The sequence below is a fragment of the Scleropages formosus genome, chromosome 5 (genome assembly GCF_900964775.1).
Source record: "Scleropages formosus chromosome 5, fSclFor1.1, whole genome shotgun sequence".
Classification (NCBI taxonomy): Eukaryota; Metazoa; Chordata; class Actinopteri; order Osteoglossiformes; family Osteoglossidae; genus Scleropages; species Scleropages formosus.
In genome coordinates, this window is record NC_041810.1 from 14,695,019 (window position 1) to 14,720,816 (window position 25,798).

At 44.6% G+C, this 25,798-nt stretch overlaps 1 protein-coding gene across 1 annotated transcript in view; it reads right to left on the reverse strand.

Moving 5' to 3' along the window:
• The window catches only part of fat4 (FAT atypical cadherin 4), an 86,615-nt gene that overhangs the window by 20,411 nt on the left and 40,406 nt on the right, over positions 1–25,798 (reverse strand). Inside the window, exons 2-6 of the mRNA XM_029251938.1 lie at positions 21,662–21,793; positions 16,563–16,824; positions 15,843–16,193; positions 13,036–13,958; positions 12,051–12,225 (exon numbers count right to left, since the gene is read on the reverse strand). Of these exons, the coding sequence (XP_029107771.1) occupies positions 12,051–12,225; positions 13,036–13,958; positions 15,843–16,193; positions 16,563–16,824; positions 21,662–21,793 (1,843 nt within the window). The remainder of the gene's footprint in view (positions 1–12,050; positions 12,226–13,035; positions 13,959–15,842; positions 16,194–16,562; positions 16,825–21,661; positions 21,794–25,798) is intronic.

Consider the following 25,798-nt stretch of genomic DNA (forward strand, 5'->3'; position numbering starts at 1 on the left):
TCAGTGAAATACACTCTCTCTGTCACTCACACACAGGGGGAACCTGAACAGCATGTCTTTGGACTGTGGGAGGAAACCAAAGCACCCAGAGGAAACCCACACAGACAGAGGGAGAACATGCAAACTCCACAGAGACTGAGCAGGGATCAAACCCACGTTCTCTCGCACCAGCCAGGCACTGTGAGACAGCAGAGCTACTCATTGTGCCACCGTGCCACCCAACGTTGGCACCACTTTCATCATACAGTAGGATGATGATCAGAAGCATACCTCTAAGCTATGCAAAACCTATCTGATGAAGAAACAGAAAGCCAGCATGCTGTCTTTGATGGGCTTGCAAGCACAATGGAGGATTCTTTGGTGAATTATATAAAGTAAAAATAATTTTATGATATTATCAATTTATTGACTATCATTTCTGATCAACTTAATGCTATCTTGGTGAATAAAAGTATCAATTTCTATGAAAACACAAACATTTCTGGGTGATTCCAAGCTTTTGAACGCTAGTGTATATTTTAACAGCCTGAGTACCTCCAGCTAATTTTGCAGACACTTTCAACTTAAAATGTTCAGTTTTTATGCTGAACTGCTTACACCAATTTACCCATTTACACAGCTGGGTCGTTCTTACTGAATCAGTTCAGGGTAAGTAACTTAATGGAGGGTGCTGGAACGGGAGGGGGATTCGAACCCAGTTACTTCAAGTGCAAGGTGACAGCTCCCACTACTACACCACCTGCTAGGAGGTGGGTGGCCATCTGGCCTTGGGGCCCTAGAGATGTTTCTTTTTTTTTCCTCTGGATTTTTGTTTCCTCGCATTCAAAACCTGGCTTTTTTTCGCAATGTTTGTTTTCAACGATTTTACGTATTTTGAATTCATGGGCATTCGCCCTTGATTATGTTAATAATGGCGGATATAGTTATTAATAATGCACACACACACACACACACACATTTTCTGAACCGCTTGTCCCATACGGGGTCGCGGGGAGCCGGAGCCTACCCGGCAACATAGGGCGTAGGGTCGGAGGGGGAGGGGACACACCCAGGACGGGACGCCAGTCCGTCACAAGGCGCCATGTTTCCTTATATACTTTTCCATAGCTCTTGCCTCGCACTCTGAGAGAGCTACATACACATAAACTTTATTTAATGCAGTGTACCTATCTATGTTATGCCATTTGTGTGTACTCTAATGCCCTCTCATCTATTTGTACGCGTTCAACGCTCGCACCAAAAAAAATGCAGTAAGTAGGCATGTGCAAGTTAGCAGAAATGGACCACGGTCACGTTGCAGGAGCACCTGCGAGTTGTGGGGCGGCAGCGGCCTCCAATGGGACGAGCGAGGTGCATGTCATCATTTCGGAGCTCTGACGATGTACACTCATCTGCAGCTCAGCAGCAACAGGCATAACAGTAATCCTCTTAATTTCAAATCTGTTTTCTTCAGGTGTGTGTGGCTGTTACGGTTAGCCGCGGTGTTTCAGGACACAGCTCACTCAGTGAGTGCATTCCGTGTAATCACGAGACGAGAGTGTTGGAAAGGAAGGCCAACTGTTTGGGTGTTTAGGTCAGAATTTTTGTTCTGTGTCCAAACGTTTATGACTAAGGTGACCTTAAAGGTCAGCGACTTGACCGCTTTATGTTGAGTGAAACCCGTTTGACAAAGTCTGATTTTTTTTTTTTTGTCCTCTGAGTCGAAGCCCTCGTTGTTTCTCACTGCCTGGCCCCTGTCCAGTCATTTTGCTTCTCGGGGATGTGACATCACAACCTGTTTACCATCGGAGAAAGGGAGTCGAGTACAGCGCAGCCGCTCGAGTTGATGAGCGAGCGGCCGTGCACTCGGGTGACCCCCCTCCACCCCCCTGCCAACATTATTGCTTGCTTTCCCTGCTAAGTGACTCACTAATCCAGCATCGGTCTTGCAGGAATTCAGCTTCGTTCAGCATCAATCTGCCAAGATCTAGCATTGATCTGCAGGAACCTTCTCTTGAACCTGCATTGACCTGGTCTACAGCTTGAGATGATTCACTTTCTGCAGTTCCTCTTTAGTGGGGTAAAACCCTGACAAAAGCGCCTAACAACTTTAACCCCTTAAAGGTTAACCTGAAGTCGAAAGCAACCGGGATGGACGTTGGAGGGCGAACTGCGAGCGCAGGCTACAGGAGGACTCAATGACTTCACCCTAAGACTGTGACTTATAAATAGGTTTATATATTTTCTTTTGCCAGCAGACTGAAGTGAAAGATATTGGAGCAACAGGCGACACATTTGAAATAACAACCTTAGTGTGGAAACAGACAGTGTGGCTGCGCATCTGCATCTGGCATGACTTTATTCACTTCTCAAATTCAGCAGTACACTGAAGATGAAAACTCCCTTCCAGGCTTGAGTTTCACCTAATTTTTTGGCACAAGTCCAGCAAAAGAAGTGTCACGAGCACTAAATCAGCGGCTGCCGCTCGGTTGCATCAGCGGACGTGATCGACGGCATTGGGGGAACGCAGCGGAGGGATCGGGGGTGTTCGCATGACATCATCCCATCGTGGAAAGAGCCGGGTGGAAATCTGCATAGGTTGCCTGCAGCTCAGTCCCCCGCTTGCTGCCATGAACTGTGGTAAAAAATACTGTTTCCATAGGCAGGCTGCATTCCCAGAATGCCTCTTTTCTGCTGTCCCAGCAGTTCTTGGTGCACTGCTGCTATTTATGAGCGAGCAGGAAACCACAGGGCTGTTCGACCGACCCCCCCGGCCAGGAGCTACCGGTATATCTCAAACCCCCCACCACCACTGCCACCCCCCATCCCCCATGGCGTGGTGTGAAATTCACAGTGACATTTCAGGACAGCACCCGCGGCGTACAGTTTTATTCCAAATTCCACGGGAATTATGACCCCTGACTGAGAAGTGCACATCTGGAGCCGGAGCTTGTGCCAATTTTTGCAGCGGCACAAGTGCGCGTCACCCATACCTCGAGCAGATCCTCAACAAGGGGTAGGGTGCCGGGTGGGATAAATAAACCTTTGGGCCTTCGCTCACTTTGTAAATGCCAGCAAGCACATGGAGTCCTCCGGGTCGCAACGCTCAGAGCGCCATCGATTTTCGCCAAGAGGGAAGCGGCCTTTCAAGTGGCTCTGCCGTATCCCGCCCTCACCGCTTTCAAAAGCGAACGCAAACTCTCAACTGCGAGCCTCCGCACATGTTCACCGAAGCACACCCATATGCAAACCTGCTGTCTATTTGCATCCCACCTGGAGCCACTCTAGGGCACCTTGATTCCAGCATCTCAAACTCTCTTTGGGCAACACTCCCCGCTTGCTTTCATTTGCGTGTTCTTCAAAAGGCGCATGCATCAGCACACTTACTCATCCCTCTCCGCGTAAACTGTATATGCTACAATACTGGCCTTGTTTGGATTACAAACTGTTTTGCCAACAGACGTAGGCAATGCTGGTGGACATGTACACAAAGCTTTCACTGCAAGAAGCAGAAGGGAGGCAAGTCCCAGCCCGGGAAATGTGCTTTTCCCATCAGCGCTGCAAGATTTTTTTTTTTATGATGCGTCTCTCCAGCTCGGAGGCCTGGATTGCCCCAGAGGCCCGGGGCTGAAATCAGCTGCTCCGCATGCATGCCGATGCTCCGCGAGCCAAAGGCTTGTCCCGAGGAGAACTCAAAGTCGTCCTCGTCATTCTAGGGAGAACCACAGGCTGACGGTATTTAGATAACTTCAGAAATGTCGTAGGCTGCAGTGGAGGCCCAAAAAGTGAACGGCTCGACTCCCCGATGCTTCGCCCGGCAAAAAACCCCCAGACCTTAGACAAACGCTCTTTCTCACGGCTCATGCACGTGTCCTCCGTACTGTAAGTGCGATCGCACGACAGCAACGCTTAAGGCAGACGGATTCGTTGGGCATTCGGACTGCGCACGCGTTGCTGCGATGAGCCTTTCAGAAAGAAAAGGAAATCGATATGGGTGTGTGTCCACCTAACCGCTGACCTGTTGCTTCGCCATCTGTTTCTCCGCTTCATCTTAAACACACGTAGACAGCTCTCCTCCTAAGACGAGCCTTAAGTCCTGCACAGTAAAGCATTGTCTCGCATAAACATATGGCAGCGTCTAAGTACCTAATTAGTACACATTGCTGGGGAACAAATCACATTAGCTCTTAGCATCGCCGTATCTCTGGGATGCGAAGTGGAATATGTGTGTGGGAGGGGTAATTACTATATCCACCTTTTTAAATTATACTAATCAAATATGGGACACTTAGGCCAAATTGCAGGTTATGTAAACTGTAGAAGAAATGAATAACCTGACATTACATATTTGTTTGCCAGACCAGCTTACTCCAGACAACTGAAATAGCTGAATTTTTATCTATATTTGACTAAATTTTCTCAACAGCCATGTTTTACTGATGATATATAAATTTGAGTATACTCACACAGAGGCAATGGAAGTTTCCCACACAAAGGTTTGGGTGAGTGTGGGTGTGTCTCGCGCTGTAGTGACCACGTCTGTTTTTTTTCATTTAAATGTCGGTTTTCTGCTCGGGTCAGTGGGGGGCATAGTGGTTAAAGCTGTCGCCTTGCAATTAAATGTCCCAGGTCTCAGACTACACTGCCGCCATAATACCCTTGATCGAGGTAATTACCCTAAACTGATACAGTAAAAATTGTCCAGCTGTATCAGTGGGTAAACTGTAAGTAGCTTAGTGCGGAAAGTTGACGTTGGAAGAAAATGTCAGAAAAAATGATGGTTAATAATAAATAAAATCTGTGCAATTTGCTTTTATATGTGTTGTTAAGGACTGGTCACCTCTCTCTTTCTTCTCCTCTTTAATTTGTGGTTTTTAAGGAAGAGTGCAGGGTTCATTAAAGCCCCGAGGTTCAACAGGTTGACTTAGGGAGACAGATGAACATGTACGTTTATGGGACAGCCATCTGTACTTGCGAGCACAAAGCTGCACTGTTAATTACGGTTTATGAACTTGCTCTAGACTGTTCTGTTTGGGGTGGGAGGCGGTCCTGCCAATTAAGCACATCATTACTTGTGGAAAGTCACCCACATTTTTTGCAGAAATGGACATTTTTCTCCCTCCTGGTCACCGTTGCTTTGCGACAAAGCCCCTTTTAATAGTGCTGTCAAACATGGCTGAATAGATGGCAAGTGGAGGGGCAGAGGAACCTCGGTTTGCCAAACCTAATGAAATCAACACTTTTTTTCTTACAGAAAATCAGCCAATATGGCCAACGGAATATAGTAAACTGTAATTAAATACTGGACCGAGGGGAAGGAAGTTCCAAACCCAGTAACTGAAAACTCAGCAGGACCCTTCAAAAATAGACAACTTGAAATATTACATTTAAAATGTTTTTCCTCATTTAGAGAGGTTGGAGGGTTTCCCTATGTCTTTCAGAAAGGTCACTGGTCATTCCGTTATTCTGTACGCGTACACCTTGAAATGAAATATGGTTCATTGTCTGTCTAATCCATCTCCACCCAGGCACAAACACTCACACTGTAAAGATTCACCATTTCCTCCTTTTAAAAATGTTCAGTGATGCAAAATATTTGAACTGCATCTCAAACACAGGTCTCAGTTAGATGTTATTAAGATGCATTTTCCATGATGTCATCCAGTAAAACTCTACAGGCATAAAGAAAACAATAACGTGTCTATCATTCCATCGGAACCTGCAAATGTTGGCCAAAGAGCATAAAATTAAAAACTCCTTCTATTTGTACATGTGGGGGTGCGGTGGCACAGCGGGTTTGACCTGGCTTGGGGTGCCTTGCGATGGATCCCATGCGGGTTAGGCTCCGGCTCCCTGCGACCCCGCATGGGACGAGCAGTTTCAGATGATGTGTGTGTGCCTGTTTACTTGTACAAGCCTTAGTGTTTGTAAATGAGAAATTGTCATCTTAATAAAAAGCAAGGAAACAAATTTCAGCCTTTTGACACCCAAGCGTGAAATCAGAGGTACGTGCAGGTGATGTAATAACGCGAACTTTCCATGGGTCACACGGTGAGCAAGTGAGCATGCTTCAAAACACACAAATCCTGGCGAGCGGGGCCACATTGACTCTTAAAAACCTTATTAGACACGTTAAAACTATTTACACTTATGCGGAATTCCAGCCATTGTTAAGCGCTCCAAAAAGTGCAGGGAAAAAGTCAGCAAGGCCGCGTCGTCGCTAAAAAGCTCCCAAGTGCAAGAAGAGCGGTGCAGGTCTATGAAAGTTCACTGGAGGAACCTGATATTTTGTTTTGCTGGAATTCTCTTGCTACACCGGCTGGCTGGAAGTTTCAGGAACTGACTCTTTCAAAGGTTTATCGTGGCTAATTTCAATAGTAATTTGGCAGCGGCAACCTCGCGTTAACAAGGATCGACCTGACGTTTGTCAGCTTGGCACTGCATTTTAATGCATTTAATATCCACAAGAATTTCCACAGAAGCAAGGGGTAAAACCGTGGGGGTAGCATGGTTAGAGCTGTGGTCAAGGGACTCGGGTTCCAGTTCTGCTGCAGTACCCTTCATCAAGGTATTTACCTCGAAATGATACATTAAAATTACCCAGCTCACCAAATAGGTAAATCAGTGTAAGCAGCTTAGCGTACAAAGCTAACGCTGTAAGTGACAGTTAAATGAATTTATGCGTACCCTACAGATGCACCGTGTGCTGTATATTTGTACATATTTAAATCCGACTAAATAACTTTCAGACACGCGGTATGCTCACAGTGAGCGTCCGAACCTCTTCGCCGCAGTCGAGGCTAAGAGGGCGTCAACGGGAAACGTACAGTGGAGCAGGGGTTTCCAGGAGGCCATTGTGCCGTTCGAAAGAGCCAGACTTTGAACAGAGTGGTCATTGAATTTCTTTATATGCTAAGCAGCCATTTAGCCTTTGAAAGTAGAAGTGCAAACACAGCGCCCTCAGCATGGGTGTGAAAGGGCGCTTTTCTCAACGGCGGGGACAACAGAAGCAGCCAGAGAAGAGAGGATTTGCCCCCGTGGCTGTGTAGCCAAGGGCTCTCTACGTAGGCTCTCAGTATATCCTTCCCTTTTCTCACCGGGGCTATATGTGGTTTCTTTCCCCGAGCTGCTTCCTTTGCTAATCCTACCGCAGCAGAATTTAAAATGGGTTTGCGGACCTGAGAAATCTGAGCCTCGACCACGTAGACGGACCGGACCCTGCAAAATGCCTACTCTTATACCCTATTTATAGCGGTCCGCGTGCATTGTTCCGCCGCTACAACACGGGGCCATTAAAAGGCTGTGTGACGGTAAGCGTTTAAAAAGGCAGAGAATCACCAGCATCTAATAACCGCTACGGATTACTGAGGTCGGCATTATGAAGCAACGCTGTTTAATTAAAGGGAGACGTAGCGATTTCTCACACACGTCCTATGAGCGAAAACAGATGGCGAACATATGAAAATTTAATGAAATAAAATAACGGGAAGACGCAGATGATGCATAAACAACCTAGCTGAGCTTGTGAGAATTACGCCATCGACAGCGATGGAAAACACGCGCCCGCTGTTTCCCGTGTCGGCGGTCCGCCCCACGCCGAGGGTCCAGCGTTTGCGAGGTGCCTCTGTCGTCCAGGCCACTTTTCGCCCATCTTACGTCTCCGGGCGGCTCGGCAGGAAAGTTCCAGAACCGAGTAAACAAGCCTGTTTCTCATACAGCTGCGCACACTACACATCAGGTCAACAACCTGTGATTTATACAGCGCTGGCAGATATGAAAAGTTTTTGTGCACACACAAGCTAAACAGTCCATAAAACAAAACCCTCTACCTATTTACCGAGATTCATTAGAAACAAATGCTCTGAATGCGAGGGCAGACCGTACCGCGAGCTCGTGTCACGCGTGCCGCAAACATGACTGGCCGGGCCTTTACAAATATTTTGCTCCTTAAATTGGAATCGGACATCCCAGTCGCTTCAAATGCAACAAATGAAAACAAGGGCCTTCGGCGTGTTGTTTCAAACATGTCCCGTCGTCTCATTACACGATACGCAGATGACATCCATCCCGGGACACGGGGTCCGTCGCAAGGCACGAGGCCGGCCCAGCTGCGTGTCCACGCAACCGATAAATAAAACGGTTGCCACGGCGACGGAGACGGCAATAGTTTCTCCAGAAGCTGTAAGGGAGACGTTTTTCATAAAATATACAGCTTTCTGACTAGCTTCTTGGACACAATACCTACTGTGACATAGTATACTGCAGGGCCAAGTTTCCCAAACACGCTGCCCAAAAAATGAGGACGGCATGGAGTTTAGCATTGTCAAGGGGCACACAACAAGGCAGGGGAAGGGGGAAAATCTCACTGAAAAGGCAGATTGTGGTGAAACAGCTCACGCTGACTGGCATGCGGGACTTTACAGCCTTTATGTAGTCAACATTCGCTCGGCACGATTCCCCTAGCAGGGCGATGTGTGGGGTTCGAGAGCACAAATGAGTCTGCGCACTGTCTGTGTATGACGCTTGCAGTCCTCGTGGACGAACCGAAGGTCCGAATGGCATCCTGCGAGAGTTCACGGCCTCCGGTTTAAGGATCGGACGTGTCCGCATATGAAGAAACCGCTCGAGTGCACCGCGTGGCGCGTAAGAGACGCGTGTGGAGTGTGCGTGTCATGTTCTGTGGAAACGTGATGCGAACTGGTGTTAAATCAGAATATCAGTGACAGTAGGTGATGCAGCTGCTGCCTTGCAAGGGATACCAGTTTAAACCCCACCTTCCGCTGTAGGACCCTGAATGATACGGTAAAAATTGCGCAAATGATGGGTAAATCGGTGGAAGTTGCTTCGGAGAAAAGGAACAAATGTTTGTTGTTTTCAAGTGAGGATGTTGCTATCAAAAATGCCCATTGGACAGAGCGGAACTGAAGCATTACTCCGTTACTGTCGTATGTAAACGTAACTTTGCCTTGCATAACGATGAATAAATAATCACAGTAATCCAAAAAGACGGGTGCCACGCTGAAAGTCTGCAACCTCCGGTGCACATCCCTCGAGGGTACGACAGCACAGCGCCGAAAGAGATATGAACTGGCAACATTTCTGGTTGCTCCCCATTGTCCTCGTCCTCTACGCAAGCCACAAATTCAGAATATGAACGCGCATACGATCCGTCTCACTGGGGTTGAAAACATGTCAGAGTGGAAACATTTACCAGAGGTGGGAGGTAATTGTTACTACAAACAGGCAGTCTCAATAAACAGCTAAACAGTCAGCTGTATTGTTGCACTGAGAACTTGTTAACAGGACGTGGTTGTAGGACGGAGGAGGAGGAGGAGAAGGATGGAGGACCCTCGGCGAGCTCCACGCCTGTTCTGCAGGAGACCATTAAGCATGCATTTGCGAGTTCAGATTAAAAACCTCATTTTTCTACAGTCGAGCCCAGATGTTATTGAGCTGCATTCGTCTGTTCGCATCGTTGTTTTCTCTCCTTGTCCAGCAAATTTCCACAGCAAAGGTCCGACTCCCTCCTTGCCAACAACACCCTTCGTAAGAACACCTTTACACGTGCGCTGCTTGTGCCACGGCCGGCCCTGGGTGCGCAATTCCTAAAAACATGGGGGGGGGGTGTCATGGGCGAATTCCTGCTCCCTGGCCAGGAACCGTTATGAGAACCAGCACCAGAAACCCTCCTTTGTTTCCAGCCATTTCATGAGATCTCCTCCAGCCGTCCAGACTGGAAATGCCGCAAACGCCGTGAGAAGTGGGTTTTACGTTACAGAAACCTTTAAAGCGCTGCAAAAGACCAGCCTCACTCAGCATCCTGCCAAACCCAGTGGAATTCACTCCACAATCCATATATTAAAAAATTTTTAAATATTCTTCTTATTTCCACCATTACGTATTTTTCCTGTATCCGACTGTTGTCTTAAATGATTTTTCTTTTTAAAAGAACCTCTGTAAAAAAACGAAAAAAAAAAAAAAAACAGAGAGCGTAAATATGATACAAAAATAAGTTCCATACGAAGTTCTGTTTTGTAACGAAAGGATATTATTTCTTGGAGAGCTCAGGCTAATGCTCCACTAAGCCCGTTAAATGGAAGTCAAAGCCTATAAACCAAAATGTGTATTTACATTTTTTTTTTTTTATTTGCTTTCCTCCGGTCTGAGAGAAGACAAGTATGAAATTTCCGTGATTAAAGTGGTTGCAGATAGGGTAGACTAGCTGCCATCTTCTGCCGTCTACCTAGTGGATTTTTTTGCCAGGCACCGAACTGAATAATCGTTTCCCTGCTGTCTGTGCCTCAAAAATGCCTGGAAAATGTAAGTGAGAGATCCATCCTTTGTGATCACTCACAGTGCCTGGCGTTTTCTGATATATTCATTATCCTGTATGCATGTCTAGGACTGAAACGCAACACAAGGCAGTGCTGTTAATAAGCTTCTGTTCGACGGCCCTGCAGCCCTCGTGTCTGCTTCGCTTCGCTCCAACGGGGAACGTTCAGGAACCGTTACGTTGCCTCGGACTCGCTTCCTTTATAATCGAAGGACGCCGTGCGGCGGCTGCACAATAATCTTCTTTTTCTGTTTTCCTGCAGAGTAAACCGACATTAGCGAGGCTTTTTTTGCCCTAAACAGGAGACCCTTTGGCTGAATTGAAAACAAAGTAGCTGAAAGCAAATGTATATTTAGCTTAAAGGGTGTGTTTTTTTTAACAGGAATATGCATTTTAATGTAACCTTTTATCTTCTAACGCCCACAATACCAGTCCTACCCATAATGCCACTGGAGTCATATCCATAACACCAGTGGAGTCCTACTCAATGCCACTAGAGTCATACCCATGACACCAGTGAAGTCCTACCCTCAATGCCACAGAAGTCAAACCCATAATTCCAATTGAATCGTACCCAGATCGCCAGTGGAGCTGTACTAAGGACTTGCTGCAACTGCTAGTACTTAAGGAGGAACTTCTTTTACTGGTTGCATTGTTTAGTGAAGGACCATAAGGAGTTAAGATGAATTGGAGGTATCAAGCATCCGTGACCTCAAAATTAGGGAGCCACTGGATGGGTCCCAGGCATGTTTTACAATCAAATGGAATAAACTTGTTGTTTTTATCTGGAAGCAGTGAGCTTCGCAAAGTTCCTTGGTGTGCCATAACTTACTACAACATTTACAGAGGTGCCAGTTAGTTGGTTGGTAACATTAGATGTTTGATGGTCACAGCAGCCAAACCAGCAAGTATATTCATTCATTCATTCATTCATTCATTCTCAAAATCCCAAGGCTTTAAAGAGCAACACAGAGCGAGCCAAAACATCATAGTGATGCTTCCGTTTTCATTAAGCGTGATACATATTACACCATTTCACCAACCTCATACTTTATTCTGCAGCAACTAGTCATGGACTTGTCATTCCTGATTGGTGGAACACTCTCTAGGGCGTTCACTTTAGAATTACAAGCAGCTGTTTCAAAGCACTGTTTTAATTAGGATGCCGAAAGTGCAAATAGTCAAGACTCATTTGGCGACACTCGTTCATCTTCCATTCCAACAGCATAATTCAGTTTTATAGACGCGCATGAACTCTTCCCTGCAGATGCCTAACTCTGATTATGGCTCTGACATTTTCCAGACACATCCTAGAAGTAATGGAGCTCATTCACAAGATATAATGATTTCAAGATGTTCCAAATAATTTCGGGAAATGATAGACATAAGTCAAATGTAATCTGTAACACATACAGTACAACACTTAATATGGAATACATTCACATTAGGTCATGTAAAGGGTGTATTAACAAATATTTTGCTAGTCAAATTATGTATGCCCGTAAAGATGATCCCTGACTATGAAGATGTCTCGTGAAATTTAGGAACAGCTTCAGTTCTTATGGCTTGGGATCACCACCCTTTAATAAGGGGAGAGTTAAATAAGCTTGACTCTGAAGGGAGCTCATTTTGAATATGCAATGATCACATAAATTCTCGCGGAGTTGTAATGCTGATTTTGCTGCGAAAATATTTATGGAACTGAAAGCATGCAAATTTCATATATCTGTGGCCATACCTGAATCAGTCGCTGTGACAACTAGCGTGTAGCTCTCCTGGGCCTCGCGATCCAGACTCTGGGTGACACTAAGCTGACCGCTGGAGGAGAGACTGAACACCCCACCCTCATTCCCACCACTCAAGGCGTAGCTCAGTTGGCCGTTGGCACCCTGGTCATCATCCCTGGCCACCACCTACAGCAGACAGAGATCCAGATACTCATTGGCCCAGAGCAAAAAAAACAGACCCCATCTGCGGGCCACAGGGAGTCATGAACCCGGATGTCCTTCTTCACACCTCCGACTCTTTGTTATTGAACGTGCTGCCCTTCTCAAGCACAGATGCTCCTATGACCAGAGCTACACCAAAACCAGAAGGCTCTTGTGTTTCTGTGTGCTATGTCTGCTGGCCCATGTCCCGACGTGGCAGCTGGGGCTTGTTTCCCTTGTGCACCGGAGCACTATTACCTTCCCCTCTTACCTCTGACACTGCTTTAACAGTTTATTAGACTATTTTTAGGTCCAAATTCCTCATTTCTCATGGCCCCCAGAAAATTGCTATCCATCTGGTCTAAGTAGATGGCCCATTATTTAGAAACCCATTAGTTGTGTTTACCAACCATCAGAGGTCAATTACAGAGGGCAGAGTCACTTCTTTAATATAATAATACCGTTAAAGAGAAGTGCTTTGACACATTCAACAGCTTGGTCAGGAGCGTGCAATGTAGATACCTAAAAAAGACATTTTTTGAAATACACATAATCTAGCAATATCTTACTGGAAAATTCCATTGTAAACGTCTGCAAAATTCCAAATTCCAAATCCCATTTAAGCACAAAGATATTCTTTTCATAGAACAGAACATCAGTTTTTCTAAACGTTGCCAAGTTATAAAGGAGCTATATGTGAAACACTGATTGGTGGGGGTATGTTCAAAAGAATGAAACACTCCATGAATCCAAAACATTTTTGTAGTAGTAAGATTAGTGTAATACATTGCTGACCTGCAGTATGACCTTTGGGAGGCTCTTCATATTCTCCTTCACAGACACAGTGTAGGGAGACAGCTCGAACACCGGAGCACAATCATTCACGTCCAGCAGCACAATGTTGACTGTAGCCCGATCCGTCCTCTGGTTGCTGCCACGGTCTGTGGCCTGGACCACCAGAGAGTAAGAGGACTTGATTTCCAGGTCTAGATGCTTGACAACAGAGATCATTCCGGTCACCGAGTCGATGCGGAAGTCCCCATTGGCACTGCCGCCGCTGATGGAGAAACGTATCTGGCCATTGGTGCCCTCGTCCGCATCCGTGGCAGACACCTGCAAGACGTCGGTGCCAGTCAGGGTGTTCTCCTCGATCTCGATGTCGTATATGTTCTGGGAGAAGCTCGGCGTATTGTCATTGACATCCAGCACAATCACGGTGACGTCCATGATGGCCGAAAGGGCAGGCTCTCCCTTGTCTGTTGCCACGATGGTGAGCGTGTAGTTGGACAGCTCCTCTCGGTCCAGTTCGCTGACGAGACGGACATTCCCATCGACTGTGCCGATGCTGAACTTATTCCCAAAAGGGCCACGCAATGAGTACTCCACATAGCTGTTGGGGCCACTGTCCAAGTCGGTGGCCTGGGCAGTGAAGACCACTGTGTCCACAGGTGTGTTCTCCTGGATGTAGGTCATCTTCTGAGATGTGAAACTGGGCGCACAGTCATTTACATCCAGCAGGATGATGGAGACCTGTGCCGTGCTAGTAAAGCGGGTCATGGGGGGAAGCGCCAGGTCGTTCACCGTAACCAAGAGGTTGTAGAAAGACTGGGTTTCCCTGTCCAAGGTTTGCTTGGTTTTCAGAACTCCATCACTGTTGATCGTGAACTGGCCCAAAGAGTCGCCTGATGTGATACTATAGGCCATCTGAGCATTGGGACCTTGCAAAAAAAGAGCCAGAAGGACTTATTATTCATCCAGATCATTCATGTTTTCATTATCTACCCGATTATACATTTTTGTTGCATTTTGGCCATCGATCTCTGACTTAGTTTTCTAACGCAGATCATAAATCAGCTACGTAAAAAAAAAAAACACTAATTCCAGCTTTTATTGTGAAATATCCTGACACTTTGCATTCTTTTAAGGAGACTTCCTGGGATATTTATACATATATTGTACAGGTATACATACTTGCATTAATATATAATGGTTGTTATCTGCGTACTTTTCCTCACATTGTTTAAATGTTTCTGGCTGACATCGTCATTCTTCTACTTGAAGATAACAATAAATTATTATGAAAGGGTACCACAATAAAAACAATGTTCCTTGGCATTTGTTCAACTTTTGCAAATATTGCTACTTAAAAAAACAGATAATTAAGGATATATTAATACAAAAAAGCAAAATAGAGCAGTTTTTAAAATGTGACTGAAGTACTGTACATCCATCTATAGTAAGATAGAGTACATCCTGACATTTTATTGAGAGAACAAGAATGTTTATGTTTGCACTAAGTTTCAGTCTTAGAAAAAGAAAGATCCAAAACTTCCATTCAGTCCTGGAACTATGTTACTACTCTATATCTTGTGCTCAAAAAGATGCTATTTCAATTTATCAATTACAGAAGCAAGTTTTCATGTTTCTGGGAGTCAATAAACAATCCATGTAATATGTTGTGGGATTCATTGATCAGGATGACCAGTTATTGAATGCTGCTCGATCTCTGGATGTGCATGGACTGCAAGGATGCAGTTAATATTTCTGTGAGGCAGATGGGGAACAAGCTCCATTCTTGTCCACTTCAAATCCTGCACACAAACAGTGTGTTATCGAAGGATGTGTATAGCTTGTCTTTGTTTACAACACGAGTCGCTGCTTTGTCAGCACACGTCAAGGTGAAGGAAACTCCAACAATGGGGCTTTCTCAATGAAAGTCATTGTGTGGCTATCAGAAACAGGGCTTCAAGGTCAGTGTGTGCACACCGGAGGAAGACAAACACAAAAGTCCAGTTTATTTCACATATATGGGACAAAAAGAGCTTATTGTGCTGCTCCAAAGTGAAGGTCTTTAGTGATACCGTGCAAAAAGTCAGATATGGAGAAATTAGTGTGGACAAATCAAATGCAACAGAGTACCTTCTCATTTAATTCAGTCAACCAATATTTTGTAAGACTGGCTAAATACATCACTTGTTAATGTTATGGTGAGGCATTTTGAATAACCTCATAAAAGAACATGATACATTGATCATTCAGTCAACTGATTGTTCCACCTCTCTATCCAACCATCCATTATTCATTAATTACCAGTGCACATGATGCAGATATATGCACATGTCTCAAGCTTCTGTTCATCTTTTCCATCGACTAGTCCTTTAACACTCAATGGGCAGCAAGTAGCATAGTGGTTAGCACTGCCACCTTGCTATGGAGAAACCTAGGTTCAATTTCCTGCTTCCACTTGAGTTCTCTTGATCAAGGTTCTTTCTGTAAACTAATGCAGTAAAAATGACCTCTCTGTATATGTAAGTTAGACTGGATGCAAAGGCACTTCTGTACATCCATAAATGAGTACATTTATTCATTCTAGGCAGCTTACTGTACAAACCTAATGTTGTGAGTTACCTTGGACAAAGGAGTCCAATAAATAATTATTAATACTAATAATTCAGTAGGTACAGTGGTTGTTTAAACCCCTCCAGTATCTGCAGTCATGTAATTTATCCAGTATCAGATGAATCATGTACTGCAACCAAAGATGAATGTGTTTTAGAGCTTTGTCATCAATGCTAGTTGGGCTAATGCTGCCAGAGACGTACCATCATCCGCATCACTAGCCTTCAAAGAGATGATGCTGGAACCTGGTGGGATGTTCTCCATGACAGAGGTGCTCCAGTCACTGCTGTTGAAGATGGGCCGGTTGTCATTGACGTCCAGCACATTGAAGTAGACCCTCACAGAACTTGCCTGGTTGCCCCCATCCTCAGCACGTGCCGTCAACACATAGAACTGCTGCACCTCATAATCCAGTTGCCGCGTTACATTGAAAACACCCGTCACTGGGTTCAGCAGGAACACGCGGTCATCGTCCTCCTCCTCCAGGGAGTATGTGATCTCACCGTTAGTCCCCGAGTCGCCGTCTCGGGCCAGGATGGCCGCTACGATGGAGCCTGAGGGCAAGCCCAAGAAACAAGAGTTTAAAAACATCAAATTGTTGTAACTCCTGTTCAGTCCTGGTGACAACACCCACGAGACTGAGCACCATGGGATTTTTTCCATTTTTTATGCAAGAGTGCTTGACACACAAGCACTATAAGAGCACTGAAAACAACAGCAGTTATTATGGTCTTCTTGCGGGCTTTGGAACGCAGGCTGGCCAAACACTAACAAGCATGAAGCAATCTCTCGCGTTGGCTTGAGAGAAGTGGTTGCTGGCCCAGCCATGAAAGTATGGAAGCAGTTTGTTCAGTCTGCCACAGTCGTATTAAAACGAAAAAAGATGTTAAAGAGGCTGCACGTAACCAACTCCAAACCCGTACCTGGTGCCATGTCCTCGGGAAGGTCGAACGAATACACGGCCCGAGAGAACTTGGGCGTGTGGTCATTGACATCGCTGACCGTGATGTTGACTCGCATGTCTGATGACTGCTTGCCATCATCTGCACGAACCAGGAGCGAGTACTTGGACCTTCGCTCTCTGTCCAGGCGTTTGGTGGCAATGAGGTCTCCAGACTCTGGGTCGATGCGGAAGCTGTCATCTGCGCCGCTGATGATGGTGTAGGTCACCAAAGCATTGGGTCCCTAGCAGAAACAGACAGAAGAACAACTGTAATGTTTTGTTTAATTGATTTTTTTTAACCATTAGCCTTATCATGTAGCACATAGGTTGTCATGGTGGTACACTGATGTCTCATGGATTCTGGTTGACTAGTTGGATGTGGATTTGAATCCAGCTCAGTATGTTCTTCCTGTGTTCGCATGGGTTTCCTATAGGTGCTCTGGTTTCCTCCGACAGTCAAAGGACATGTATTTAACATGAACTGGTGGCTCTGAATTTCCCATTGTGTGTGTGTGTGTAGGAGTGAATAAGTGTGAGTGACTGCCCTGTGATAGACTAGCATCCATTCCAGGATGTATCCTGCTTCACACACTGTGTTTCCAGGGTAGACACTACACCACCACTACCCTGCATTTAACAAAGATTATTGCTAATGAATGGATATATAAATATGAAAGACATTTTCAAGACCCTATCTCAGGTTTAAGCAGATTTATTAGTTAGGAGGAAAGCAAAAAATGAGTGCACTTAATATTGTTTTTCCCAGCTTTCTTGGAGTCTTTGAACTTTAAGGACACTACAGCCTTCCTCTATAAATTCAGCAAACTAATCCCTTGGTTACTAAGGCAAAAATGACTGGTATGCACATGGAAATGAAAGACTAGGCTCTAAGATGACAGGCCAACAACTTCAAGACATAACTACACATTTGCAACACGATACAGCCACCAACAAGTCCAAATGTCTCAAATATCACCTAGAAAGATTTGGAGGAAAAAAAGGTGTTCGCTCTTTTTTAAGAGTTCGTCCACACACTAGGCAAATAAATACTCAAGAAAAGTCCAGATTAAGATTTCCTGTTATTTCAGTCGTATCACAGCAGGTCAACAAGCAGTCCACTGGACTATTTCCTGATCTCTCGGGGCACACTTTGGCAAACAAATAATGTCAGCACAAATCACACCAGATATGTCAATTAGGGCGTCTCCTGCAGTTATATTAAGCCGTCAGCTGTGAAATCAAGTTGGTTGTACTTGATTTCTTGGATTTTCTTCCTTAACGCAACAGCTTCTGACTGGGAATAGCGCACCGGTGTTTTTCTTTACTGGAAAAATGGGGCGCTGTCGCTGAACCAGCCCAGCTGTCATCAATCAGCCCGGGGGTCTCTGGGAAAGCCATCAGCCACCTGGACTGCCACTGCAGCAGCCAGTGATGCAGACCCCCGATACCCCCCACTGGCCAGTGAATTATTTGATGGGGATTCGTGGAAGGAAGGGGAACAGGGGAAAGGGCTCAGCCCTGAGAACGGTCCCTGTCCCCAGAGTTACAATCCTCACCTTCACTAAGAACTTTCCTATTTTATGACCCTCCCTCAACCCAGTAGAGGAAAAGGCATTCGATCAAGTGACAAGTCTTACAGCAAAACCCTTTTAACAGGTGAGCCATTTTGGAAGCGGTCGACACTGAGCTGGTCTCAGATGGCAGTAAAATGAGGTTCAGACGAATAATTAACAACTATATCCATGCCTACATGCTGCAGCTTTGTGACCTTGTGCTGCCACAAGTGCATCGAGCACCAAGGATTTTGCAAACATGAATTCATTGTGTATACACTGATGCAAAAGGAATTTGGCAAGAGGCTACAAGGAGTAATCTGAACTGGCGATCTTCAGCAGTGATTGAATATGCTGCTAATCCATGTGTAAGCAATGTGATATTACCAAAACACATTTTGGGCCAAAACATGTTTCATTCTGAGAAAACCAGAGTCCTCGACCAGGTACTCAGAATAATGGCTTTAACATAATTCACGTACATCAACGCTAATCATCGAGGTAATTATCGTGCCACACCATGGCTTACTTTGCCCTTTTTTCTTAAATGTAAATGTTAACCTGACATGAATTACACCCAGTAAATCATGTTTGATTTCACCCAGTCAAAGAGGTTCTGCCAGACACTTGAGAGTCTGGCGGTATTTCAGGGTATCACACACATGGCCTTCTGGAAGTGCTTGAATGCCCCTACACTTCCACATTCGAGCAGCGCGGGCACCTGGTGCTGCAGCGTGGGCAGTTAATGACTTTTTCATCACCATCAAATGGCAAAAGTGTGGTGTGCCCAAAAATGAGCCATAAGTTCTGGAACATCTGATCAAATAAGACCCATAGCTGACTAAGAGTACAACTCCTTCTCATTCCCCGATTCAGTTGAGTTGTATACATGGATGATTCAAACCATGTTGAAATAAAAGTCAACTCAATCTAATTTGCACTACTAGTCCAAAGTCTGAGTGCTGCAGACTAATTTTTGCTGGCTTTCAGAATTCATTTAACAAGTTTGATGCGGAAATGAGATACCGTGTCTTCCCATCTCTTCTGCAGCAATTCCCATAAACGTAGGACATGTGCGTTGCTTTGCTTTCGTTCTTCTGTCCGGTTTGTCACCTACAGCTGTTTCCCAAGGTGCCTAGGTGAATTCACACTTGTGACATAGTGAAAATGTAAGTGAATTTACTTATTGCCTCATAGAGTGCAGACAAATCAGTTTATAATTTTAGATTGTCATCAGTAAACATCTGATGGCAAATTATTAGTAGATCCTTTTGAACGGAAACTAGCATACCCAGTACCAGTCACTAGAACCTTGTTTTAGCTATCACTCTTTCATGGGTGACTTAAAATTATTTTCTCATTTATACACCTGGGTAATTTTTACTGTATCAATTTAGGCAAAGTACCTTGATCAAGGGTAGGACAGCAAGTGGTGGGATTAAGACCTGGGTTCTTTGACTCCAAAGGAAGCAGCTCTAACCACAACACCACCTGCTATTGCAATTATCTCCCTACTGACAGACTATCTGGGCGTTTTCAAATTTTATTTACAGTGGACCTTGAAATTACTAATGTGGCAATCTTAAAATATTCTGGGCAGGAAAGATCCCAATTTCACCATGTGTAGCTTTTCTGTCCCAATGCCTTGTGTCAAAATGCTGCATCATACTTTACTTTTTGGCAACAGCAAAGTAAAAAATAAGACAGTGTCCTCTGGAGAACAACCATATCCAAGATTTTCCTTTGTTTAGAAGATTGTATATATTTTTTAAAAAACACTTCAGCCCAGTTAGAGATTTTAAAATACATCATCAGATGATATGTGTTGAAGCAAAGTTATGAGTATTAATTAAAAAAAAAAACATAAAATGTAAATCTTGTTTCTTCGTCTTAAACCATATCATTGTCAGTGCTTGCGTTTTATTTCATGTAAATTATTGTTTCAGCAAAATTCATATGCTAGGAAGGTATGTAATGAAATTGTATGATGTGCCACCATCTTTTCAATCTTACATAGCTATGATGACCTCTTTAAATTATATAGATTATGTATAATTTATGTCACTTATTTATATTGACAACCACAGACAAAGTAACAGTTGTGGAGCAGCTGCAACAAATGCAAGGGTTGGATATCAGTTTCTCTCTTCATCCCTTTCAAACCCTCAACAGTGTGAGGCTTTCATGTTGAGCGCTGAGACACACGATACGAGTCAAAGCCCAGTTCATGAGAGAGGACATTTCCACTGGGAGGATGGAGTTCCCCAAAGTGAGTCGCTTTCCACTAAAGTGACGATTCAAGACATACATTAAGTAATACCTCCAGGTTATCACATTAGCGTTCACCAAGAGTATGGGTGATGGTCTACTTTGAAAATGGCCTCCACAGCCCATCTCAGCTGAGAGCTGCTTGCACTCCATGCGCCCTGTTTGAAGCTGCAGACCTCCGAGATGTTAAGGATGAATGAGTTTCAGCCAGCAGCGGGTTTTGTGTCCACATCCTGTCCCGAGTTGTGGAAGATTAAGTCCTTTTATAATCAGGAGTGAAGTCGGTGATGTAATGTGAACTAGAGCAGCCGCTCGGGGACCGTCTGCACAATGTGAGGAATCAATCGGTATGCGTTACCCTTGTGGCCCTTGAAGCTGCGGCTTCGGGACTTCTCAGGTATCATGTCGAGGAGAAGTGTGGGGACACACTCCACCTCAAACAGCAACCAAGCCTCTCAGGCCAAGAACTCATAATTGCGGTGAGATAATTTGTGGGAGAATTCAGAACTGTATGACTTGGACAATGAAAATGCCGGGCGGGTAACAAAAACCAACTTTGTTATTTCTCAAAGTGACACTTTTTTTTAAACAAATTTTCTCATCTCATTATCCCACTCTCTAAGATGTCAAATGTCAGGCGGACTAATTCAAGACTATTTTACCGTTGAGGGGTGAGGGCAAGGTTCGTTCGAGTCAAAATCAACTCACGACAACCATTCACGTGGTTTCCGAGGTAGGAGAGGGCATGTACTCTAGGTGGTTTACCGTTCTCCTTAGAATTTGTGAGCAAACCCACGTGAAGACAACGAGAACATGCAAACTCCATAGAGACTGAGCCGGATTGAAACGCCGATCCAAAACCACAGAGCTACGAGGCATGGGTGCTGCCTGTTGTACCACCATACAGCTGTATGTAAAATAGATTTCAATATGAAGGGGTGTCGTACTCAAAGACATCAGTGATATCTGCAGGAACAGTCCCTTGAATATTATGCAAGATCGTGGAAACAAGTGACTTGAGTTTTATAGTAACAGAGTTTCTGATGTGAAGCACACTCATTCCATGCCTACCAACTTCTAAATGGTCAGATTTATGAACGCCTTTGTTCCATGCTTCACAGACTAGAAAAAAACACGCCAAAAGGGATTTTATTGACACCTCACTGTTAGACCGTACGACAAAAGACACCACGCTGATGTCTGGAAATATTTAAACAGACGTCCCAGCCGAAAGCGCAGGAGAACAAGGAAACTTTACCTCGTCTGCGTCTGTGGCTGTTAGTTGCATTATCTTGAATCCATCTCCAACGTTCTCCTCAATGGTCACATCAAGCATGTCGCTCGGAAAAACTGGTGGGTTGTCGTTGATGTCCTGAAGTGTTATTTCCACCTGGAGGGAATAAAACGGACACACATTTTTTCTTGTTTCTCCAATGTTTAAAAAATATAAAATATCAACTTGGGAGCTTAAGTGGATTACAGCAGCAACTTGTGTTCCTGCCTATCATTGTGCAGACAGTGAACTACTGTAAAATTTTGCAGATCTTTGTGAATATTTGGTAGCTGGTTGGGTAAATCTTTATTGTTATTAACTATTATGTTTAGTATAACAAAGTAAACTATTTCCAGTGATTAACCCACTTATACAACTGGGTAATTTACTGGAGCAATTCAGGGAAAGTGCTTGATCAAGAGTACTACCGCAGGGCTGTATATACACACATGCGTGCACATTTTCTGAAACTGCTTGACCCATACGGGGTCGTGGGAAGTCGGAGCCTAACCCGGCAACACAGGACGTAAGGATGGAGGGGGAGGGGACACACCCAGGAGGGGATGCCAGTCCACCGCAAGGCACCCCAAGCGGGACTTGAACCCCAGACCCACCGGAGAGCAGGATCCGGTCCAACCCACTGTGCCACTGCGCCCCCCCGGGCCATATATATATTTTTAAATATAATTTCTATCTTCTGCCTAAAATATTCTATTATCCAGCCATCAGCAGCATGGGCTGGAACATGGACTGTATTTCCCTGGAGTGCTAGGTGGCTGATGTTAAGTGGCCCCTCAACATCTCCGTTCTTTCTTGTGTATCAGTGAGACCTTTGGCGCCTAGGTCAGCCCATGCTCCTCCACCAGTAAACACTGCCAGACAGAAATACAAAATGGTGTAAAATGTGCTTGTCATCTGTTTACCCGTCCGCGACTGGCCCAGAAAAGCAACATTTGCAATTTTATCCTGCGATTCAGATTTGATCCTGTAATGTCTGCTGATGTAAATAAGTGTTTTGCGAGCGGTAAACAACGTGGGATTCAAATCATAAACAAACATTCATTTGGCACTCCTTGTTTATGGATCCTATAAATATGAAATTGCAGTGTTTGAAATGTCCAAGAGCAAACATGTATATTAATGTTGACAGAGATTACAGACGTTCCTTTGCCCGGCAAGCAAACCAGACATATGTTTTACCTCCTTCTCAGACAACGCATGGTAATCACATGAACACACATAGAACAGCTGAATGATGTCCACGATGACCGTGTTTTAACCCACGGTGCACCCAGAGTTCTCCGTGGCTCAAGTCAATGCAACGGGCCAAGTGTCCACAGACCACCAGACTGAGGAAGAGAGACATGGGGTTTTATTTATTTTACTAGTGATGGAAAAATAGGACCTCTAGGAATCCAGTCATCAAGTATGTACAGTAGTAGGTGATCTTCTCCCCAGCAGGCAAGGTTTCTAAATACCATCCGTATAATCCACTAAGGATATTTCACAGACTATCCAAAATAAATGAAGCAGCCATGTGAATTCATGCATTTTAAAATGATTTCACTAATACATGTCAAAATAAATGGAAAAAATAACAAGCCTTTTCTTGACCGAGCCATTCTGCATATCCTTAGATGAAATGCTTAAAAATAGCCATCCTCTTGGAGAAACAATCAGAAGGGTTTGACGGCAATCCCAAAAAACCTTAATCCTGGCATTAAGGTAACAAACCCCTCCTTTTTTTCCAGGTTCCAGTTCAAAAAGCATATGGTGATCTTCAGTGAACGTAAGGATGGAAGCAGATGCATCAGTTTGGTGAGTTATGATTCTTCCTGCCTCCTAAAGTCAAGTCAAGCCAGACTGCAGCAGAACCTGTTATGCCAATAAACGATTAATAATTATCTCGTCCTCTTGATATGTAAATAATGCGGGAGACTCCAGCGCACGGCTAATTATAGGGAAGATGATGCCGTTATGAGAAATAATTATGCCACGTAGTGTCAGTCTGTGCTGCTAGTGCTCCGGCGAGGGGCTGCTTTCTAAGGCCTCGGTGGAAAATTCTTGTGGCGTATAGGAAGCGAGGTCAGAAGGGAACGGAAGATGAAGAGGTCTTGTTCTATACTATACCCATCACTCAAGGAAAGGCAGTGGGCCTAGGATAGGTGAAACACATTGGTTTACAGGAAAACTATTGCATTTCACCTGCTACGGTTTCAGGCTGCAGCTGTTCACCAGTCCCCGACTCTATTATTGATATGGTGTATAAATGATTAACAAAGTGCCAATACCCTAAGCGCCATTGTTTGTGATAAGTCGCAATGTCCAAAAGCTTATTTTTATAAATTAGCCAATTATCTTGCAGGGACACGTGCAGTTGTACTCTTCTAATTACTGACAAGGAAAAGCAAAAGCCTTCACAGGCATCACTATGGCCTCTTTGTAGATACAAACTGCACAAGCTGCAAGAGCCAAAAAAGACGATTTCTTCAGAAAAGCCATCTGCTCGAGACCGGTTTACCATTACTTTACCCAATAGTCAAACAACTTTACGGTAAGGTATACATATAAGTGCGTGTTGAGGGGACACAATTAAAGAAAAGGAGTGTAACGGATAGTGTAGGGGTTAGGGACGATGGCTGATAGCCTCAAGGTTGCTAGTTTGAATCCCGCTCCCGTCGCTGGAGTTAACTGGGGTGGATTTCGGATTCATTTATTGCATTAAAGTTACTGTGCGAAGTACAGGTGTTCATCACACCTGAACGTCTCGCTTGTGCGTCTCCCGCAAATGCTATAAATACAGACTAGGCAACAAATACAGAGACAGTAAATACAACACCAATAAACAGACATTAAATATAACACTGAAACATATACAGCATCCAGACAAGTGTGCATATAAACTTATCAGGTCTAGTCTTTTCATGCAGCTGTAAGTGTTGGTGGGTGTTGACTAACCTTATGGCTTGTGGCTAGAAACTGTCCCTGAGTCTTGTGGTGCTAGTGCTCATAGCAAAGAGTGAACTTCTTGCCAGGGGGGAGGAGAGAGTGTGAGCTGTGTGTTTGAACTGATGGGGACTGATTTATGTTTATTTGGGAATTTGAGCTACTATGATGAAGATATCTGCATCCCTACAGTGTACTACACATTACTTCATTTCAAAGCCACAACCGTACATTAAACATGTTAGATTAAGACATGTTAGACAAGTTAAATTAATGTGATTTCACCCACTATTTATTGTGTTTGCCATGCAGTTAAATGGCCGGATCTGAGTTCGGCATTCATATGCATCATCTGCCGAGAAGTACTTCGAAACTGCCGTTTAATGTTTGTTTTCAGTTTCTCAAGAACACAATTATAGAAAATCAGATTGAGTGACCGTTCCCCTGATATGGACCAGAGCCCAACAGGGGAACCACGTGTCCAGCGGAGCTACGTGCATCTCTAACTGCCCCGGTTATCCCGCCATTAGCCGGCTGCTACGGAAACCTCCTTTTTTCACAGGGCCCGTAAAGAGACGCTAAGCTTTCCGCAGCAGTCATCTCCACACTTTCTCTCCCTTACTAAATACGAGGCAGGTCCACCCGGGGTGAAACCTTTTATTTTTAAAACAAACGCAAAAGATGGAATATTGGGAACCGGAGCCATTTAATGGCACAAAACCTCGGAAACAGCTTGACTCCACATTCAGTCTATCTCTGGCAAGCCGGTTGAGGAAATATAAAGTAGATGTAGTATTGTATTTCAGGGGTCTCCCTGAAAAATATATATATTTTAAAAAGTAGGGGAAAAAATAAACGGAAATCTTAAGTGCAGAAAGGCAGGAAACACAGACGTAGGTGATTTGACTCTGCATGGGGGCCCGGCCAGGAGGAGCCAGGGAAGGGAAATCAGAGCAGCGTCCACGCTGTCCGATTGTCCATCTCTTGTGCGCCGCTCAGTGTTTCTTCTGCTCAGAAAGACGTGCAATAAATCGACCTGTGCTCAGCCACGGTCCTGGCTGCAGGAATGAGTAATGCTCGGAACAATAAATTGAGGCAGATGAGTATTCGTGTGTGTGATTCATGGCCGCTCCATGTCCACCGTCCAACTTTTACAGTTGTCTTCACTCATAAAAG